Source organism: Hemicordylus capensis, chromosome 2, assembly GCF_027244095.1.
Source record: "Hemicordylus capensis ecotype Gifberg chromosome 2, rHemCap1.1.pri, whole genome shotgun sequence".
NCBI lineage: Eukaryota > Metazoa > Chordata > Lepidosauria > Squamata > Cordylidae > Hemicordylus > Hemicordylus capensis.
Genome location: NC_069658.1, coordinates 68,674,573 through 68,696,231, shown reverse-complemented (window position 1 = coordinate 68,696,231; position 21,659 = coordinate 68,674,573). Strand labels below are relative to the sequence as shown.

Sequence of the window (21,659 nt, the reverse complement as noted above, 5' to 3'; positions counted from 1 at the left end):
ATGACCATGTTTGTTCCATGGATTGCCCATTCTTGTCTGACATGTGGAATCATCATGGGCACAGACAGGGTTAGTTGCACATTTGAATACAACTTAGTGTATCCAAAACCCCAGCGGTGGTACTTAAACACACACAGAGTATACAGGGAATAATATTATTGTTCATATCATGATTTGGTTCTACTCTTTCAAGGCTTATGGGTAGAGTGTAAATAAAAATGGTAGCCATGGTTATGTATGCAAATAGCAGGGGTAGCTGTTATCCAAAATAAAAGAGTTAAAATGTCTAGTCAAGCAGTATAATTCTTGTACTTCTCTCTAACAGTTCATGCACATTCCTGAATATTGCATAGCTCTGTGTATGGGCTTTTTTTTCTAGTAGCACAGCTGGGCCGAAGTATGTCTAGAGTGGATCTGCATCTCTGTTGATTCTCCGGCCAAATTTTTCCATTTCTGCTATCCTTACCATCACAGTAGCTGCAGGGTTTACAGCAGATGGTGGATGAGAACAGACAATATATGTTGTAGTGACTCAGATATGAGAAATAGTCATACCTCCTCTACGAAGCCAGAGTAAGATCTGGAGCTTAGTTAGACAAAGCCGTTATGGTTTGGTGTTATGATTGACACTGTGGTGTGAAAAGTAGGCTATGCTGCTGTATTTCTATTTTAAATCAAATTGGTGTTTATGCTTCACAACAAAAGCAAGAAAAATAGACTGTATGACAGTTCATCCTGTATGTCAAGAGTTGCACTGGGAGGCTTGAGTTCAAGTCCGATGGATTAATTGTGTGGTTTTTGCAAATCATTAGGCCTGATCACACACTCATTAAAATGAGGGTAGGAGTCATTTTACTCTGGTTTGCATGATTGTGTGAACTCACAAAAATCCCTCCAACCTAGGTTGCTCAAAGCAGGGCAGTGCAACTTTTGTACCCTACTCTTAACCAAGATAGGAAGAGAGAAAAACTCTCCTACCTTGCTTTTCTGGTCATATGGATCCAGTTACTGGGACCCAGTGACTTGTTACTGGGACCCAGCAGGCCTGGAAACAATAGAGAGCTGTGGCTACAGGGGCTGTCATCCATGGATGTGGCTCTCTGCAAAGCACACTCTATGATTTTGTAGCTGGAGTCACTTCAGCAGGGCTGGATCTGCCTCCTGCTCTTTTTTGGCCAGTCAGAGGGCAGCTGCTGACATCATGAGGCTTTCCCGTCTACTGGCAGTGCAAAGCATGCTAGGGAGGTCTGTTAGGCCTTTGGAGAACTTTCCATGCTTGCAGCTCCCAATTTCAGCAATGGATGCCTCTCCTGACTTACTAGTGTGTTTCCTGGGTTTGCTGACCCAAACAGAGTTTCTGATCATGTACTGCTACTGGGGTAGGAGCGCTCTAATCCTCCAGCCTACTCCAAATGGCCATGTGAACAGGCCTCTCTCTATTACCAGTATCACAACCACTTTAGTAGTGATCTAACCTTATGCTGGCCATTAACACATTCCATTGGAGGTAGCGCTGTGGAAGTTCAGTTGTGCAACTTTAAGTAATAGCAGACAAGTCCTTTTCCACAACACCAGGGACATAGCTCTAGATGCCCACAGCAACACAGATGGTTCAGAACTGACCGTGTTGCCTTGTACAACATGTCAGCCATCATTTCCAATGTAGTAGTACTCCTGAAGTACAGATGTGCTGCTTTAATATGTAGGCCATCAGGAATAAGTTCCTGGAGGGTGTTAGTTTGTGGCTAACACCAACAAAAACAACATCTTGTGGAACCTTAAAGGCTAACAGATTTACTCAGCTTAAGCTTTTGTGGACTAGAGACCACTCAGCACTCAATAACAAGCCAAAACTTTAAATTAACAAAATTTCAATTCATTCTGAAAAAATACTTTCTTTAAAACTAAATCTAACTCCAGCAGCATGGAAAAATATTAAGATTAGAATGTCATTGATCATGTGGTCACATTAGCCCTGGTCATGTGGCCACCCATGGAAGTGCGCAATGGAGCCAGCAGGATCACAGTGACAGAATTTACTCTATTGTGGGACAAGTCGAGGCATATAAATGGTGCCTTAACGGTTGTATTTACCAGAATCTAAGATGATTTTTTCCCCTAGTTCTTCTTGCCTGTTAAATATAGGGGTGTGGGTAAGGTTTGTCTCAGATTCAGAGACCTCTTTCATTGGGGCAAATATGGGTATAACCTGTATTTAACCTCTGTCTGTTAAGGCGTTGTCTTACATTCAGAGTCACCTTCTATTTGGGTAAACACGGTAAAGCAAATGGGATTGGGGGTCCTATATGGTAAACACAGTAAAGCAGATGCGATTGGGGGTACTATATGGTCATTTTTTAAATATTAAAAACCCTTTAACTTGCAATACATGTCATGAACTCAAATGAGTTAAATCCTTGTTGTTGTTTTTGTTGGAGGTGGATGCATTAGCCTGGGGAATGAAAGGGTGGGATTATTTTGTTTTGTTTTGTTTTGTTTTGTTTTTCTTTTCTACATCCATGTCTTTTTTTCTTCCCTATGACTTTGTTCCAAAATGTTTTCCAACTTCTTCATTACAGGATGAAGGAAAGTGTAGACCTCTAGAAGTAACCAAGTTAGAAGGTGCTGAAATTGGCGCAGACACTAGCCTAGGAAAACCTTTTGTATTTAAGTGTGTTCCTCAGAGTGGGCACCGGACTTTCTATTTTTGTGCCACATCAAACCAAGAGATGAAGAGGTAAATAATCCACTCATTACATTCATTTCTGCAGTCTCTTTCTCTAGTTTGGCAAATTGCATTTTGTTTATTAAGGTCAGTTGCATAAGCACCCGGCAGTCTCTCACTGGAGGAGGAAAAGAATTGTTTTGTCATTTGATTGAGGTTATCTCATAAATTCATTTTATGTATCTGTATCATTCCATTATTACCATTCCTATTTTCTTTGTGGCTCTCCCTCTTTATCCCTTAACATTCCAGGACTCCTATTTGTAAATTTCCTTACATATGTAATTCGTCTTCTTGGGATGCTAGTTTGGGTCAAGCTTCTTCTCCTTCTACTATTTCTTTATTTCTTTCTTTCACAACATTAAATGTGCTTGCAGTCAGCAGTGTGCTACACCAATAATTTTCCTGGGATATTATGTATGTATATGTGTGGCAGGGGATATATTCTCCTCATAAGGTGGGGAAACATGGTCAGGGCACTTTCCAGATTACACCCTGCAATGGGGTCACAGCAGATCTTGGAAGTGTGCTTCCACACTTCCTGTGTTGTGACACCACAGTTCCTATGCTGACCGCAGGGTGCCATTCACATTTCCGATGCCTTGTTTCAAATTTAATCACTACCATATAGTGCTATGATGTCGTGTATCCAGTGTTAAAAAAGTTGCTGCTTTTTTGGGTCGTTAGTTTCCGCAAGGCTGCTCCCCCTGCTGTTTACGTTTTGAATGTGATTTGCCTGAACGGAAGCATTTTGCTGCTGTTGAGCAGCTAATCTGGAAAGCGCCAGGGTTAGAGATGAGGAGCATTGCAAAACATTTCTTCATACCAGTTTAAGGAATGCTGTGAAAATGTTAGTACCTGTTTTGTGAAATAGTAACTCCAGCATGTCCTTTAACCCACCCCTGCAAAGTGTTCTGTTACACAGACCTATAGTAAGGTCATTCACACAATCATTTTCAGTGGGGTTGGGGAGGGCTGGGGGGGAGGCAGGACACAACCTATCTCCCCCTCACAATTTTCGCCTCTCTAGCATCAATCGCTTGTGCTGCACACTCACATGACTGGCGAGCAAGCGATGCTGGAATGGCGAGGGTGAGGGGGGAAGCAGGCTGAGTCCTCCTGCATCCCAAAATGCACCATGTGAGGAGCACAGTGCATTGGGGGAGTTCCCCACTGCCAGACGGTCCTTCCACTTTGCTCTGTGGAAGCTCAGGATGCTGGCAGCCCAAGCTTCCACTTGACCAAACAGTGAGGTAGGAGGGTGCACACACGCCCGTCTACCTCACTTTAAGCCTGGCGAGAAAACTCAGGCTACACAACCTCAGTATGTGAGTATGTGTGTCTATGTGTGTGTCATTTTTCCTAAAGTGCTGAAAAGCCCAATGCCATATGTTTGTTTTTTTACACAAGTCAAATCTATTCTCATCTGGGTTTTTTTTCATAGGTGGCTAGAGGCCATGGAGAAAGCTGTGCATCCTGTGCATCAGGTAATACTTTATTTGAGATGTAGGCCTGCCTAGTGGATGAGAAACAAGCGTTCTTGGTTTCTACTGACCCTGCTGCTTAGGCTGTTTGGACCCATTATTTCCCCCATCTGTAAAACAACTAGTCAAGCTAATTTTCTCCAATGAGTTGTTCTGTAGATGGATTGGGCATTATATTTTCACTTAAAGAAGTACAAAAGGCTTTACATGCGAAGGGCTAAAATCTGCCTTAACGTGTGCACGCAACAAGGAATCTTGTAGCACTAACAGATTTATGGTGGCATATGGCTACCATATTTATGGTGGCATATGATTTTATGGTCTAGAACTCACTTAAAAGCATAGGAACAGCCCAGCTGGATCAGGCCCAAGGCCTATCTAGTCCAGCTTCCTGTTCCACACAGTGGCCCACCAGATGCCTCTGAGAAGCTCACAGGCAAGAAGTGAGGGCATGCCCTCTCTCCTGTTGCTGCTCCCCTGCAACTGATATTTAGAGGCATCTTGCCTCTGGGGTTGGAAGTGGCCCATAGACACCAGAATAGTAGCCACTGATAGGCCTGTCCTCCATGAATTTGTCTAAGATAAACTGCAGACTTCATGAACTGCATAAAGTATATAGGTACTCACAACAGCAACACTTTAGCCCTATCCAGACATTACATTATACCTGTGTTCAGATGTCTGTATGCACATATGTGTGCATGCGACTGTACCTTGGTACAGGCCCCTCAAATGCATAGTATAGATAGGAAGTGTACTGCTGTACCTGTGTTCAACATAACATATGAATAACTGTACCTGTGTGTGCTGTACATGGATTGTATGAGAGTTCAACATAATGTGTGAATAAGACTTTGGTAATAGTCTTATCTGTCTGGCTTTGCTATGCTAATTTGTTACCTATACTCAGAAAGAAAACTCTGGTCTAAGACAAGGGAAGGCCAGATCCTTCTAATCTGCCTTCTGATCCCACGGTCATGCCATACACCTTATTAAGCTCCATTTTTAAAAAAAGCTAATTCATTTGCCCGCATAGTCAAAACCTTGGTCCATAGAACCTTTCCCTCACTCTAAGCCAGGTAGCCTGACTTGTAATTGATTTCACTGGAGAACTGGAGAGAACCACAGCTCTGGAGCATTAATGTTTTAAAGGGCAGTGTAGGGATGAAAGATGGATGTTACATGTAAGAATCAGGCCATCAAGCCATTTGGAAGTGTTAACATTTTTATTAATTCATCACTTTCACTGAAATAAAGAAGATACCAGACAGATTCTTTGTATATTATGTGGTTTTGTTTTTACAAAACCTGGTAGAAATCTTGGCATTATTCTAATACAATTGTCATTTAAGCTGAAGAGGTTTGAATATTAAGGTAAATTAATACATGTATTATTATCAAAACAGTCAAATTATACATGTTTTTAAAATAAGCCAAATTTCACTAAGCACAGACTGGGGAGAAAGAAGGGGATGTTTATTATGATAATTTTCCAGATCAAAATTTGCACCTTAGATTTTGCAAGAAAATGACTGCATGCTACAACAGACATTTGGCAATTTCTTCTCCTTTTTTTCAGAGTTATTTTAATGTGTTATTGCTTTTACTCCTACACTACATTTAGGACATTACTTATTCATTTTCTTTCATATAGACATATACAAACGATTAGTAATCTTTGTTTTACAGTTCATATTTTCTGTCTTTTAAAAACTGAACACAAAAACAGCACAAAAACACAATCCTTTTCGGTCTGACAAAGCACCCAGAAATGCTCAAGATAAATAGCAAGATTTCCAAAGGACAGTGGTTCTCTTCATCTCAAGCTCAATGGCGCCATACACTGAAGCACTGGCACTATGTCATCCTAATGAGACTAAGAGCAGGCTATCTGTTCTGCTAATGTACTGTGCATCACTGCAGTCCTGTCATGCACTTTGCTGGAGTGCTTCCCAGAAGGTTCTCCATTCACAGGGGGGAAATGCAGCTAACAATATTTCCTGAAGTTAACTCATCTCCGCTTCACAAACTCATCAAGGATCAGGGAGAAATAATGTGATTTAAAGGAAAACAGATTATCCAGGTCACACTCAATATTGCAAGGCTTTTCTCCGAGGAGTTCAGATGAACAAAGATATATATTGATACACTGCTCAAAAATTGTTTAAATAAAACAAATCTGTTAGCTGTAGACAGTAGAAGTTGGGCTCTAAGTTTCCTTTATGGATGAATTAATAGAAAGAATTATCTGGTTTGTGGTTTAGTCATCAGGGCAATTTATCCTTTAGATGATGTTTTTATTTATTTCCCCCTGCAACAGCAAGCTATTTTAATTATTAAGAATCCTGTTACACTTTCTAGGTCTATTCTACATAATAAACTATGGAGACATTCCTACCTTCCCCCTCCAGGTAGCAATAGGGAAATATTGAGGTTGTCAAAGATGCCAGAGACAATCACAATATATAGCGTGGTGTGCTCTCACCCAAGTCCTTAGTTATGTTCTGTTCATATTACATATTGATATCATTATGAGCTAAATTTTTGTAAGGATATTTTGGAACCCTTTATTTGAACACCATGTGCTGATTCACACAATGAGGTCACACAACCATGGCAGCGGTGAGGGGGGGGGGAAGGGAGGATTAGTTCCCCCCGATGATCCACAGAGTAACTGAGCTGCGCAACTCGCATGCCCACACGATAGGCACCGCTGTGTGGCATCCTGGAGGTCAGGAAAACGAGTCGTGGCCTCCAGGTATCCTGCAATGCACTGTGCGATGAGTGCGGTGCATTGGAGGAATCTCCTGTGAGTCGGGTGCTCTAGGCGCCCAACTCTGTCTGCACTTGGGCTGCGTGCAGCCCAAGAACACACACAACCCTGGCCCTGGCATTGAGGGCTGGGGTTAAAAGTTGGGGTTTGTAGTGGAGGCAGCACCAGGATCTTCCTCGATTCCAGCGCTGCACACGAGCAGGGTTGGGCTGCCCTAGCCTGGGTTGGGCTGCTCTTGTGCACAGCCTCAGTGTTTCTGCATGTTGTTAGCCACTGATTGAGGGTGTGCACACAAGCACAGGGGAGACTGGACTATTTTATGTCTGCCTTATTAAAGGGCACTTGCAGCAAAGCAGTGGTCAAACCACTCTAGTTAACCAGCATTTATTCAGGATAGATAACCAGGTTTCAATGATTGGCTGGTTAACTAGAGCAGTTTGACCAGGATTGCCCTGAAATTTTGGGTTCATGCAATCATCTCCACCGAGCTCACTCATCCTGATTAACTTTTTAACCAGGATCCTTGTGAGTGTGTGAACCCAGCCATAAAATAAGAAAATGTGATGATAAGTAAAATGAGATGAAAAGTAAAACCATGTGGGAATTAAAGCAGTCATGGTGTATGTGGTAATTAAAATAGTCATTTGTTCTTTTGATAAGGGGAATAAAAGCATATGACAGAGTATGTGCCTTAAAAGTGATTGAGAAGTACTTGTCATGAATTATCTACTGCACACATTGTTAACATTCTAAATGACTGCTGCCACATCTTTACCTGTAGGGAAAAAATTATCACTTTTCTTACTTCAAAATACAGAATCATGTATGGGTAGATGTCACCATTCACAACACAAGCCTTCCGCCACTTGCTATCAAAAACCCAGAGTGCCTGGGGCTTCTTCACCAGCTGGACAAAAACAAAGATATGTGGATTCAACACTACTGCATTTTAAAAGATGGCTGTTTGTATTTTTATGCCAGCATACGCTCTACATATTCCCTTGGTAGGTGACCAGCTTTATTGTTGCTGTTGTTATTGTAATTGTTGTTATTATCTGGCATCCTGAATTACAAAGTGCAAGTGCTGCTGCTGTATTCTACTAACACAACTCCTGCGGCAGCTTCACTGGTTACTGGTCTGCTTCTGAGCTAGATTCAAGGTGCTGCTCTTCACCTTTAAAGCCCTACACAGGTTGGGCCAGGGTACCTGTCGGACCGTATTCTCCCATATGAAACTGCCAGGGCCCTTGGTTCAGTATTTCAAGCCCCGCTTATGGCCCTGATAGAGATCTGGTTGGCGGGGACTAGAGACATGGCCTTATCGGTTGTGTCCCCTTGGTTTTGGAACACCCTCACAGAAGAGCTTCGCCATGTTCCCTCCCTTAGTGTTAAAAAACCCCAAATCTCTTTAGCAATCTTTTTAAAGAGGCTTTTAAATATTTTATCTGCTGCTTATATCTGGTAGGTTTTTTGGTTCTTAGTTTTTAGCTTTTTATTAATAACTTTTAATTTGAACTTTTTTTTAAAAAAAAAAGTGATTTTAAATGTGGTTTTAGCTTGGTCTTTTAATTGTATTAATCTTTTACTTTATATTGTATCTATTTTATTGATGTTGTGAGCCCCCCCACCCCTGGCAGTAGTGCACTGGAGAAGTGGGGTAGTTTAAATAAATAAATAAACTCTGACAGTTGGCGGTGGGGGATTTTCAATGACTTCCTCTACCGCCAGAGGTGCTTTGTGGCATGTAATAATATGACCCTGCAGAATGTCAGCCATTATGTCTAAAAGAAACATTCTAGGAAGTATCAATGGAAATTTATGGGACAATGAGAAAGAGCCAAGTGGATAGTTGGAGAGGAGAGAGCCTGTGAAGGGGGCTTAGTGGGCCCGATATGACCTGAAGACTGTTTCTTCAGGAAAGGGCCCTTATTTGTTCTGTGATGGGCATATGAACCTGCCTTACACTAAAAACTAGAGAATTAAGACTGCAATACACAATGAAAAGGCTGTAGGGTACATTCCACACATTCAAATTTTAATAAAATAAGCCCTTCTGTGTTACACACACCAAACAACTCAACCAGCTTTCCTTTTCTGCCTGTTCTCTTCTCTGCTCCCCCATCAGTCCAGGAATGGACTAGGCTGCCTGTAAAAGGTTGGCCTGGTACGAGGAACCGGTTCCTTAAAAACACCAGAAACACTAAGGTGAATCTAGCCCAGTATTGCTTACTGTATCTGACAATGGTTCTGGCCATTTTTCCACCCCCAGAAGTTCTTCCCAGCCCAGTCCCCCAAGTTCTTTTTAACTAGCGGTCCCAAAGGGAGGAGAGCTGGTCTTGTGGTAGCAAGCATGAATTGTCCCTTGTGCTAAGCAGGGTTCACCCTGGTTGCATTTGAATGGGAGATTACATGTGAGCACTGTAAGAAATTCCCCTTAGGAGACAGTGCCGCTCTGGGAAGCGCACCTGCATGCTAGCATGCAGAAGGTTCCAGGTTCAGATAGGGCCGAGAGAGACTCCTGCCTGCAACCTTGGAGAAGCCACTGCTAGTCTGTGTAGACAATACTGAGCTAGATGGACATATGGTCTGACTCAGTATATGACAGCTGCCTATGTTCCTGTGATAAACCTGGGTCTTCAGCATATAAAACATGTGCTCTCTACTAAGTTATGGTGCCTCTTTCCCTTTCTAGGTGGGATTTACTTGCAGGGATATACTGTGAGCGAACAGGCCCTTGGGTCCAGGAGATCTGTGATTGAAGTTAAACCTCCATCTGAAGAGTTTAAAACCTTCTACTTGTGTGCAGAAAGTGTAAATGAAAACAAACGGTATGATGATCTCATCTTCTTAATGCTTTAGTAAATGCTCTTGAGATTTTCTTCCTAGCCTATTTCTACCTGCCTGTTCACACCTTTCCTGAGCTAAAGATATAATCAGACTGAAGCAGAATGTGTTGAGACCTCTGAATCATTGCCAGAAAGCTGCCTGTCTTCTAGTAGATACAAAGTATTTTGTGAATAGTAATAGTTCAGATAGGGACATCACATGGATAGTCATCCTAAATGGAAACACCTGGCTTTAAAAATCATGGTCACCCAGTTGCAAGGAACAGGTATGTAGGAAAATACAAGAGCACCTTTAAAAGCTTACAGAGTATTTTTGCAATGCCCTGGCTGGCTGGGTGAAGGCTGGAATTTCTTAGTTTAGTTACGTTACAGGTAAACGATCATAGAACAGTTTCAGGGATATACAAAGCGCACACAAAAGAAACCGAAAGTTTCAATGCAAAATTTGACTAAACAAACTTTCCCTAGACTAAACTGCCTGAAGCCAAAGCCCATGCTTCCTTTTTCTTGAACTCACCCAAACCCTAGTTGAGAATTCAGGCCCCTGCAGTTCTACCTTCTAAGAGCTGCAGTCATCTTCCTGGAGCCATTCTTCATGGCCACATGTGTCCTCCTGCACCTTCTTTTCACAAAGAAAGTTCTCCTTCCTCCCAGTGGTTCTCTAGGTCCCACCTACCTGGTGTGCTGATTGCCTGAGCCCTGGAGTTCACCAACCTGTCAGTCAGGACAGGGTTCACTTCCAGTTAACTCTTTAGTGGAGGAGTGGCTGATCACTACAGCACCAAAGACTAATTTGACAGTAACTGAGGTGATAGAGCTCCTGTGTAGTGATTTTTAGTAAGCTGAATGCTTGTTTTAATGTTTTGATGCAACAGACATACAAAAGGAGCATCCTAGCTCAAAGCAGCATTTTTGTGTGGGTGTATATTTTCGACATTGGTGAATTCCAGTCAAACCAATTATCTTATGAAGGATTCAAATATTCAGATCACCAGGCACCATTGCTTAGCAGAAAATAGCGCTCTATGGAAGTTTCTGCAGGTTAACTATTTGGTCAAATTGTTCTTCTGAATCCAGGTCCTACATAATACTTTTCATTTTATTTTTGAAAAAAGAAACCTGAACTAACAAAGAATAAGGATTTGTGGGATCCTGTGTAGTATAAAAAGGTATGAAGTATTTTAAAACCTTGGCTAACATACAGAACAAGGAAGCACCAGTGCAGCCAGAGAAGCAGGCTAATGGCACCTAACTACATTGGTGCACCAGGGAAGAGGTAGTTTTGACCACCCCCTTCCCCAGGAACTGCTCTGTGCCACCCATAAATATGTTCCTGAGGGTTGCACAACCCTCAGGGATATGTTTTCAGATGGTACAGAGCGCTTCCTGGGGAAGGGGGAGAGAATCAAAAATTGCCTATTGCTTGGTAATGCTGTTAGCCTTCTCCTCTTGCTGCTTCGATGCTCCCTTGCCCTATATATCAGCTCTTGACTACAGTACATCCCTCCGGAGGATACTTGTTTAACTTTGCCATGCTACCAATCTCAGCTGCATTTGGTATAACATCAACTGTGCCATGATTATGCGTGTGTCAAACAGTCTATCTTGCAGTTAGACAAAAGTCATTCATTCTGTGATCAGTTCTGGCTTTTCCTTTCTTCCAGATGGATTACTGCACTGAGAACCTCAGTCAGTAAGTGGCTGCCTTTAGACAAGGCCATTCAAGACTTCATGAATCGCCCACTGGAGGAGACTAGAATGTGAAAGGAAATAAAGTCTTTTGTTCTAGAATTCAAAACCGGAATGCTGCAGACAAACGTCCTTATTGAAAGAAAATTTAGCAACATTTGGTCATGTCAAATTTCTCTTGAATTATTAGCCAAACAATTTTGTAACCATTAGTAAATAAACAAAAAAGCCACTTTATCTTATATACTTGGATAATTTTGTTTTTCTTATTTGTGTCTTTGTTTTTTTGCTTCCCCTGTCACCCCTCCCAAAGGATGATCTACAGTTAAATGCACTCAATACGGTGTATAAATAGTATCATTTCCATTGCTGGGAATATTCTTCTCTGAATAGGAGAGTGTTTGGTTGCAAGTTGCTCCTAGGAGTTGTTTCCTGACCTTTTTTTTAAAAAAAACTTTTTATTTTTCATTTATAATGAAACCAAATAGTAGTACCAACAATACAACAGTAGAAACAGGGGCAGAGCCACCATTGTGAGGTAGGGTTCAAAGAACCTGAGCCACCAATGAAAAGGGCCGCCGGTGCCCTCCTTGCACATGACACACATAAAGGGGGCATGGCCCGATCACCAGAGGGCCCACACCAGCCCTCCTGATTGCATTTTCAGCCAGTGTTTGCTGGCTGGATGCATTCATTTCCCTTTCTCTCCCTCACTGGAGAGAGAGAAAGGAAAATAAATGCAGCCAGCCAGCAAATGTTCACTGGAGGTGAGTTTGGAAGAGCTCTCATGAACTCTCCAGTGTCCGGGCCACGCCTCTTTGTGCACAACGTCATGTACAAAGGGGGCATGGCCCTGGCTCGGGAGAGCCCATGAGCTGCTCCTGAGCTCATTTCTGACCAGTGTTTGCTCACTGTCTGCATTTATTTCCCTTTCTCTCCCTTGCTGCAGAGAGAAAGGGAAATGAACTTACTATTAATTTTTCAAAGAGTGTTTCTTTCCTTCTAGCTGTTCAAAATATTGAATCTGGAGATATTCAAACTAGGGCAAATTTCGACAATCCATTTCATCCAGGAAATCCTTCTTTGATTACATATCTTTCCCTTGCATTAACTAATGAATTCGCTGCAGTGATTTCAGTCTTCACAGTCTGAACATGTATCTGTTTTGACCTGGCTTTAAAAAAATGTTGACCCAACATTCTAGAAGATGAAGACCATCTCAGAGCAATCTTGTCCTGTCCATTTAGGAAATGGAAACAAAATATTACTGAATATCATTGCATCTTGCTCTGAAGCTTGTAATACATTTTCAAGCTAATGCTAATGGACAATTGTAGTTATAAACAGCAAGATATAATTTGGTGCTCATACATTTTAGTTGACTTAATTATAGGTATCTCTTGTTGCTGTAACATATTGATGGTTTTTTTTCCACAGTAGTGAGTTGATATTCTTTTCTCCAGAGCTCTCTCCAAATCCTTGCTGAAAGATTTTTTCCAATGTTCTTTTGCTTATGATTCTAATTATTTTTCAGCTACTTCACACTTAAAAAAAACCTTCAAGCTAATATTTATTTGGAAACAAAGAACCATGGGTTTGTATTTGGTGCATTTATCATAAGTGTGTACATACACTAGGGATGTGCACGGGCCGGGGCCGGCACCGAGGGGGGGGTCTCCCTTTAAGGGCGGGGGGTAGAACTCCATGAGGGGCCACCAGGGAGAGAGGCAAACATGAGCCCACTCTCCCCTAGCAACACACCTGTGTTTGCTGCAAAGAGCAGCATGCACACATTGTGAGCACAATGCTACTCGCCATGCTTCCGAAGCACATTCACTCTTGTGCAAGAGTGCAAACTTTATGGAGCTCTCCCAGTGCTCTGGAAGTGCCCCATTAGACTAGAAACATGTCCCTAACCCTCAAAGGTGTTGAACAGAGTGCTTCTAGAGAACCAGGAGAATTCCAAAGTATCCAGGCCGCTCTAGGAGGCTCCAAAGAACATTTGTGCTTCAGAAGTGTGGAGAGTAGCATGGGGCTAACACTGTGTGCAGACAGGTGTTTGCATTACTTATGCAGCATTAGTCAGGATGTCAGCTGGTTACCTCTATTTTTAGAAATCTAACATGTGGGGCAAAGCCTGTCTTTGTCCCTGTCCCCACAAACTACATTTTGCCCCTTCTGTGCCCTCCAGAGGCGTAACTATAGGGGGGCAGGGGGGGCACGTGCCCTGGGCGCCATCTTTTCGGGTCACATGGGGGGCGCCGCCATGACCAATTTTTTTAAAAAATTTTAATACAAATTTCTCCTGCTCAGTGCAGCAGCGCTGCAGCAGTCACGGGAGCATGTCGGCACCCCCTCCCCCACGAGCGGTCCCTTCCGCGCCACCCGTGCCCCCCCCCATTGCTTTGCTGGCAGCCAGTCAGTGGCCTGGCTTGGCGGTGGCGGGCGCCTTTCATGCTGCTCACTGCGCCTGCCCTTGGCTGAGGCTTGCTCGCTCTGTCGCTCGCTTAGTCTGGAACAGCCAGAAAGAGGCCCTCAAGTGGCTTGCAAGCCAGAGGGTCTCTAGTCAGTGACGCACGCGCGACTCAGCTGGCGTGCCGAGTCGCGCTGCTCATGCATGTGGTGCGTCCGTCCTCCTCTGTTCGCCTGCATGTGGTGGTGCGGTCGCCGTCACGGAGGAAAGCTTGGTTGCTGGGGCTGGGGCTGCACTGCAGCAGGCGCAGGCAGGACAAGGAGGACACACACGGACACCCTGCACGGAAGAAAGGATTCGGCGGCGGGCAGGTAGAAGCAGCAGACCAAGTATCAAGGTGAGAAATTGAATGAGTTGCAAAAACTACAGAAGCCACATGTGCGGGGGGGGGATATTAAAGAATCAGGCTTTTATTTTGCTGCCCAACTATGGTCTCAGGTGCCTAACAGGTGTTAATGTTTGCATTATACGCTCCTCTCTCCGCCCCAAAAGAAAGAAAGAAATCATAATAGCAATAGCACTAGCACTTACATTTATATACCGCTCTATAGCCGGAGCTCTCTAAGCGGTTTACAATGATTTAGCATATTGCCCCCAACATTCTGGGTATAAAGATTCTTTGGCACTCAATCTTAAATGCATGCATGTATATGGAACTGAGAGTCAATTCCCACAGCCTGGGTAGCACAGCAGTGTGAGTTGACTCAAGCAGTGTAACATAGCTGCCTGTGCATTGTTACAAGGTGTTTCAAGAGAGTTTTACCATGAGTTCTGCTTGCTGGCATGCTCGTTTTTGCACTGTGAAAGCTTGCCTTGTGATCTCAGTTTACGCTGAAGTGCTCCTATAACAGCTCCATCTCAGAAAAACCTGCAGTGTTAGCTTTAACAAGTGCCTGTGGTATCCTGCTAAAGACACAAAGTTTGGCAAGAAAAATGGGGGAGGGGGTTATATGCCAGGACCTTTGGAGATTGTCTCTTGCTTGTGAGGAAAAACCTAAGTATAATGTGGTGTGTATCATCAATCATTGCATCATAATTCTGTTGTCTGAGATACAAGCCAACTCCACAGGGTTGTTGCTTGTGAGGAAAAACCTAAGTATAATGTGGTGTGTATCATCATTGCATCATAATTCTGTTGTTTGAGATACAGGCCAACTCCACAGGGTTGTTGCTTGTGAGGAAAAACCTAAGTATAATGTGGTGTGTATCATCATTGCATCATAATTCTGTTGTTTGAGATACAAGCCAACTTCACAGGGTTGTTGTGAGGAAAAAACACATGTGTGTCAGTCAGATGTATGCTGGGGGGGCGGCGGCGGGGGGCGCAATTTCAGTGCTTGCCCCGGGCGCCGTTTTCCCTAGTTACGCCTCTGGTGCCCTCTCCAGTGTTTTTTTCTGGTGCTTTACTGCACATCACTTTTGCATTCACAACCAGGATAGATAAAGACTGGTAAATAATTCACTCTTTCATAGCATGCCTTTGGCTGAACCATTTGGATATACATGGCGGGGGCGGCGGGCAGAATCACATTCTCAGTTCTACCAGCCTAAGCATGAGAATGACTGTGTCTTTGAAGAACATGACAGAGAAGAGAAGGTAGCTTGGAGGTCAGTATTCTTTTGTTAGGAGATGATTTGCAATGTTGCCAGTAAATTGGCTGCAGCAGCAGGAGATAATTTAAACTGAACAATTTGTCATCTGCTAGGAAGATATGACAAAAACATGCCCCAAGGTCTGTTACATCAGGTCAGAGATCAAGAACAAAACAAACGCACAGGATTTTATTATTTAATGTTCCCTGGATTGTTGTTCACGTTTGAACTGTAGCACATTGTAAAGTGAAATACATGCTAGATACATGGAGAAATATCTCAATTTTGTATTTTTGCTATGCGAGGGACAATTTGTAAGTTAATTATTATATGCCGTGAATATTTATTCCAAAAAACTTCAGATGGTACTTAATTTGTGGCTCAGATAGGGGCTTCTCCTCCCTGAGGCCAGGTGAGGTGATGGTTTCAAGTGGCAAGTGAGTCAAGGAGCGGTGAATATAACCATCCCACCCTGCTCGCCACCATGGGCTTCACCTTGCTTACCTGCTGCCACAATCCCTGCCTTATCTGCACTGCCACCGCCCCATCTCGGTCTTATTCTCTCTTGGCACTTACCCAGCCTCACCTCCTTTGCTAGCCCAGAAACGGCCTGCTCTTCTTCCCCCTCATCACTGGCCTGAGGCTTCAGCTATTGCACCACAGCGTGGGAGGCAGTGTGGGTGGAGGGGAGGCCACGTGGGCTGGCCTCTCCTCTGTGATGCTTGGCAGCAGCTCTTTTAGTCTCTCTTCACTCCATGCATCCAATGTGTCCACTTTGTCTCTGGCCAAGTTCGGTGTTGGAAATAATGAGAAGGAGAGGGAGAGAGCTGGTATTTGCACAGTATCACAAGAACTCCAACCAACACTGCAAGCCTGACAGCTAAAATTACAGCTTAATGATGCCACTGCATTAGTTTATCCTCCATTGCTCTCAGTTCACAGAAACTTCCAGGAGCCCATTTATTCCTCAAAGCCTTCAGGAGGCTGCCTTGATAGACTCTCTCTTCAGACCTTCTTTCCCTTCATCCTCTTAAATAAACTGCTGGGCATGCTGCTGCTGGGTGCTTCTAGGGTGCAAAGGAAAGTACTTCTGTCCCCTGTTCCTGGAATGGGGGAGAGTTCCGATGATCACCAACACAACAGCACACAGTCCACTCAGTTTCCAACCCCATTGCCTGCATGCAATGTTCATGTTTGTAAGAACAGCCTTTCTATTGTCTCACTTCCATTCAGGGGTGTAGTTATAATTGAGCGGATGGGTTCAAAGAACCTGGGGCCCCCAGTTCCTAAGCATCCCCCAGCTCCACACCTCCCTATTTTCTTCATTATCTCCCTCAGATAATGAAGACATAGGCAAAACTAGAGTAGGTAGGCCAGGGCACGTGCCCTAGGCACTATGTGGGGGGGCGCCAGTGTCATGCTGCCCCCCACCCCCTCCCCGATTCATGGATTTTTTTCTTTTTTAAATTTTTTTAAAAAAATTACCTGTAGCCCCTTCGGGGGGCTTCCTAAAGGCCGCCGGGGGGGGGGGGTGTCTGCAAAAGTTCCCCCTTCCCCTGCCGGCCTCTTAGATCACTGCCACAGCCTGTCCCAGGCTGATTTTCAGGCCTGTTCGGGCCTACAAAGATCTGTGCAGTGGCCATTTTGGAGGTCGCAACACATGCTCAAAAGGTCTCTGCAAGGCCTGGCAAGGCATAGGACCTCGCAAGGACCATTTGAGCATGTGCGGCAGCCATTTTTAAAAAAATTTAAAAGGCTGCTGAAAACAAAAATGGCCAGCACACATGCTAAAATGGCCTCTGCGAGACCCAAGTCTAGATTTTTCCCTGATCTAGGGAGTCATAAGAATGCAAAGTTGTTGGCAAGGGACCCGAGCATTTAAAAAACAGATATAAATGGCACAAAAGTAAGTGGATAAAACATCCCTTAAAAAGACAATGTTGGTTTAATACCTTGTAAGCTGGCAAAACTGAAGGGTGGTGGGGAGAAGCAAGGAATAAAATGGAAATATCCACTCGCATGCTGTTTAATTCTCTATAGAGAGCTCTATCTTATCTGCGTATTTGTCAAGCAATCTGATTATAAGGTTTGTGGGATTTCAAACTTGGAAAGTGCCTGCCTTTAACTTGTGTGATGCTTTTTTTTTAAAAAAAAAAAAGAAACCTGTTGTAAGAATTCACACCCAGAAATGTTGCATTTGCAATGCATTGCCATCCCTATGTTTCCTTGGGAAGGCGACTGGCCCATATGTGCCACATGTGTGGTTGTATGTGTGTATGCATGTGTGTGTTGCTTACAACCTGCTTCTCCTGAAAGTGTCTGAACTTGTATTTTTGAGCTGATATTATGGTAAAGTTATCTGAAAGATAGGTGTCAGATGTTTGGACAGGGACGCAATTTCAGTGCTTGCCCTAGGTGCTATTTTCCCTAGATACGCCTCTGAATGAAGAAAATAGGGGCCACTGGGGAGAGGGTCAAACTTGGGCCCCCTCTCCCCTAGCTATGCCCCTGCTTTCTTTTTCTTGTAAAGGTCCTTCTGCTCCTGGATTAATTTTCCCTTGAAACAGACCCACACAGACACATGCATTCTCTGGGCACCTTCTTTTCTGTCTGTTCACTCACTCTACCTTCCCCATTGGAAATCTAGTAGCTCATGTGCAGCAGTGTAACAATCCAGTGGTGGGTTCAGAACCAGGGTTATGAACTGAATTTTCCTTTATTTCAAGCAGCTTTGTAGCCCCGATTCAACTGTGTTCACAAAAAGCAGTGGCTGACATCTGGACTAAATTGCTCAGTGGAAGTTCCATTGAAAGATAGTCATGAAAAGTAGGTTCTGGAAGCCTTAAGTCTGCTCACTCTTGCTGTATAGCAAAGGCAATCAGTAGATCGGCATGAGGGGAGATATAACAAGAAGTTTAAAAAGGGAAGCTTTTGCTGCATAAGAACAACTTGGGCATTCCTACCCTGGCCAGATCCCCCCTTTCACCTCGCCAAAAGGGTATCGTATCGTTTGAGAAATAGAAGGAAGGGCTTCAGCTGAACTTTGAGCAGATGACTGAAGTCTTCCTAGTAGCATCATATAAGCCACTTAAAGTTTAAAGTAGCTTATCCCAAGGGCAAATTAGTACTTGTTTTCTAAAAGCAAGAGAAGGCTGACCTAGGCCAACACCCATGACCTTAACTATCAGCCCTTTAACCCAGCTGTGTGTGGACGGACTGTGATTATTCAGTGAAAAGGAGACTACACTGTGCCTACCGCTGGCTGCCAGAGGACTTAGTTCAAGATTCTGACTGGCACGATGAGACCCCATTGAAACTGAAATCAAAATAGCTCCATTGAAATTAAAAGGAGAAGTTGTCCTTTTAATTTCAATGGGCCTGCTTTGAGGGTTTTTTGTTTTTTTTCCATGTCACCCACTGTTGTTGGGGTGGCTCTGTGTCTGCTAAGGAGTGCATCATCACACTCCCACTCCTACCCCCATAATAGTATATTCCCTAACTGTACTCTGTATTTCAGGAGGCCTACACTCAGTTTCACATTTAAAATGAACATGTGTACAGTCAAAACATGTAGAGGCATCTGAATTCAAGTACAATGTAATCTCTGAATAGGGCTTGGAAGGATGTTCCAATGTAATCTCTGAATAGGGTTTGGAATGATATGGAGAAACAGTCTGAAAAAAATCTCCAAAATTTCTGCTTGGGAGGAACTCTGACATTTGGAGACAATTTCTACTTTGAAGAAGTTTTGGCATGCTGCCCAGAAAGTGGTGAGAGTCTTGTCCCTTAAGTGCATGGGTCTGTGTATAGCACAGCTGTACTGTGCAGGGGCAGGGAAGAACTGGTTGCAGCCATGACCAAGAAAGTGGTGCATTCACTTGGAAATAAAGATCACATTCACATATACAGCCATCCCTCACCAACCGCAAGGGTTCTGTTCGAGAAAGCCTCAGGGTTGGCAAATTCGTGGTTGGAGAGCAATAGAAATACATTGGAAACGGGGTTAGGGGAATAGCAGTCACGAAAAGACTGAAAAGAAAAAAGACTTTTAAAATACTCTCTCTCCTCTTATTCTCTCTTCCCTCCATGCATCCATTGTGTCCCACCAAAAACACCTGGAATCAGCCATAGTTAGCAAGAGGAGTGAGAGGGAACCCCCAGCAGAGGCGTAACTATAGGGGGGGCAGGGGGGCACGTGCCCCGGGAACCATCTTTTCTGGTCGCGTGGGGGGCGCCGCCATGACAAAAAAATTTTTTTTTTAATTTTTTTAAATTTTTTTGTTAATACAAATGTTTCCTGCTCAGTGCAGCAGCGCTGCAGCAGTCAAGGGAGCGCATCGGTGCCCCCTCCCCCACAAGCGGTCCCTTCCGCGCCGCCCGCACCCCCCCCATTGCTTTGCTGGCGCCTGGCGGCCAGTCAGTGGCCTGGCTTGGCGGCCGCGGCAGGCGCTTGTGAGGAAAAACCTAAGTATAATGTAGTATGTTGGGGGGGCGGGGGGCACCATTTCAGTGCTTGCCCCGGGCGCCGTTTTCCCTAGTTACGCCTCTGACCCCCAGAAATCACCTCTGAACCCCCCCAAATAACCCCAACCCCCCAAATCAACCCTGAATCCGCAGAAATCACCCCATCCCCCCCCCCAATTGCCAAAAATCTCACCAAACCGTGGGTACTCAGGTCATGGTTGGCGAGACCTGTCACAATTTCCCAGTCGCAGATACTTAAAACTGCAATTGGGAAACCCGTGGTTGGTGAGAGATGACTGTAACATGGAACCAAGGGTCCAAGGGACCTGCAGTTCCGCTCCCCACTCCCCCATGCTCTCCCATCCAAATCTGAGTGTTCAGGAGAGCAGTCTCTCTGTAGTCAATGAGACTGAAGAGAGGCAGGGGAGCTGGCAGTGGGCATTTCCTTCTTTTCTGAAGGACAGCCCACACAGCCAATCATGTTTCCTCCCTCAACTCCGGTTCCAGAGTTCCAGGCCAGCAGCCTACCCTGCGGTTCCAAATTCAGACATTATGCAGGCTGCCTGGAATCTCGGGTTGCAGCAATGAAACTCACTACAACCCGAGGGTTCAGATTGGAGTTCCAATTCTGGACCCTGGATTTTGTCACCACGCCAGACTCAGGTTCCCTACATTCGGACGTCACATCCATGGAACTGCAGGCCTATTCAACAGCGTTCTGCATTACGTGCGAATGTAGGCCCTATTTGTATTATTTCCTCTACACAGGACTGGGATGGAGAAGTGGTCCTTCATTTTTCTCTGACCAAAGGTCTACAGCAGCACCAGGGCTGAAGTTATTATTTATTTATTACATAAATTAATAACATTTATTTACAAGTTGGGTTCCAACTCTGCTGAAAGAGATCTACTGCCACTTGTAGGGGCACAAGAACCTTTGTATCAATTCCAAAGAGTTCCTTGCCATTCTTTAGCACAGCTATTCGGAGGGTCAGACTTATAATAATCTTGCTTCACCCACAAAGAAGGGTATTTAAAATGTTAATAGCATCCATATTAAATGGGCAAACAGACTCTGCAACTATTGGCTTTCTGTTGCTTTCAGTTGATCTTTTTTATCAGGTTCCCTGGATCCTGTGGGGTTTGGTGGTTGTTTACTGTCTAGGAACTCAGACATTATTTTCTCCAGAGGTCACTTCCCAGAAGCAGTCGCTTTGCTACGAAATCTTCAAGGAGACCATTTTTAGACTTTTACTGCGGTTGTTTAGTGAACACCAAAGAACTAATAATACCAATCAAAGCTATGCCTAATTGAACTTGCTTCATAAGGTTTATTTCATTTCCTGCAATTTGCTTTTTAGAGTGTTACCTTGACATTCATACAAAAGCAGTGAACCCAAAAATGTGAAACGCGTCTCAAGAGAGGAAGCTCAGGGGGTGTTGTGGGGTGGAGAGAGAGAGGAAGCATCTCTCCTGAGCCTCTTGCTGCTTTCGCCTGATTGCAGTATGGCTCAGAGAACAAAGGCTCGTGAGCAAAAGCTGAATGGCAGACAGCGTGTTTGCCCTTGACATTTTTAAATTGTGCTCCAATAAGAAAAGAACTCTCTCACTT

The 21,659-nt window shown here is 44.0% G+C and overlaps 1 protein-coding gene and 1 long non-coding RNA gene across 7 annotated transcripts in view; one reads left to right on the top strand and one right to left on the bottom strand.

The window, feature by feature from the left end:
* LOC128347416 (uncharacterized) overlaps nt 1–11,749 on the top strand; it is a 69,549-nt gene extending 57,800 nt beyond the window's left edge. For all 6 annotated transcript variants that reach the window (XM_053302000.1, XM_053301997.1, XM_053301998.1 and 3 more), the window contains 5 exons: nt 2,580–2,737; nt 4,170–4,212; nt 7,800–7,986; nt 9,675–9,810; nt 11,493–11,749. In XM_053302000.1, the coding sequence (XP_053157975.1) occupies nt 2,580–2,737; nt 4,170–4,212; nt 7,800–7,986; nt 9,675–9,810; nt 11,493–11,592 (624 nt within the window). In that variant the 3' untranslated portion in view covers nt 11,593–11,749. The remainder of the gene's footprint in view (nt 1–2,579; nt 2,738–4,169; nt 4,213–7,799; nt 7,987–9,674; nt 9,811–11,492) is intronic.
* Nucleotides 11,750–15,765: 4,016 nt separating this feature from the next.
* LOC128346916 (uncharacterized) lies at nt 15,766–17,234 on the bottom strand. Its single transcript, XR_008317290.1, has 2 exons — nt 17,069–17,234; nt 15,766–16,686 (listed from the first exon to the last, which is right to left on the bottom strand). It is a non-coding gene; the product is annotated as an uncharacterized LOC128346916 (long non-coding RNA).
* Between the last annotated feature and the right edge of the window lie 4,425 nt (nt 17,235–21,659).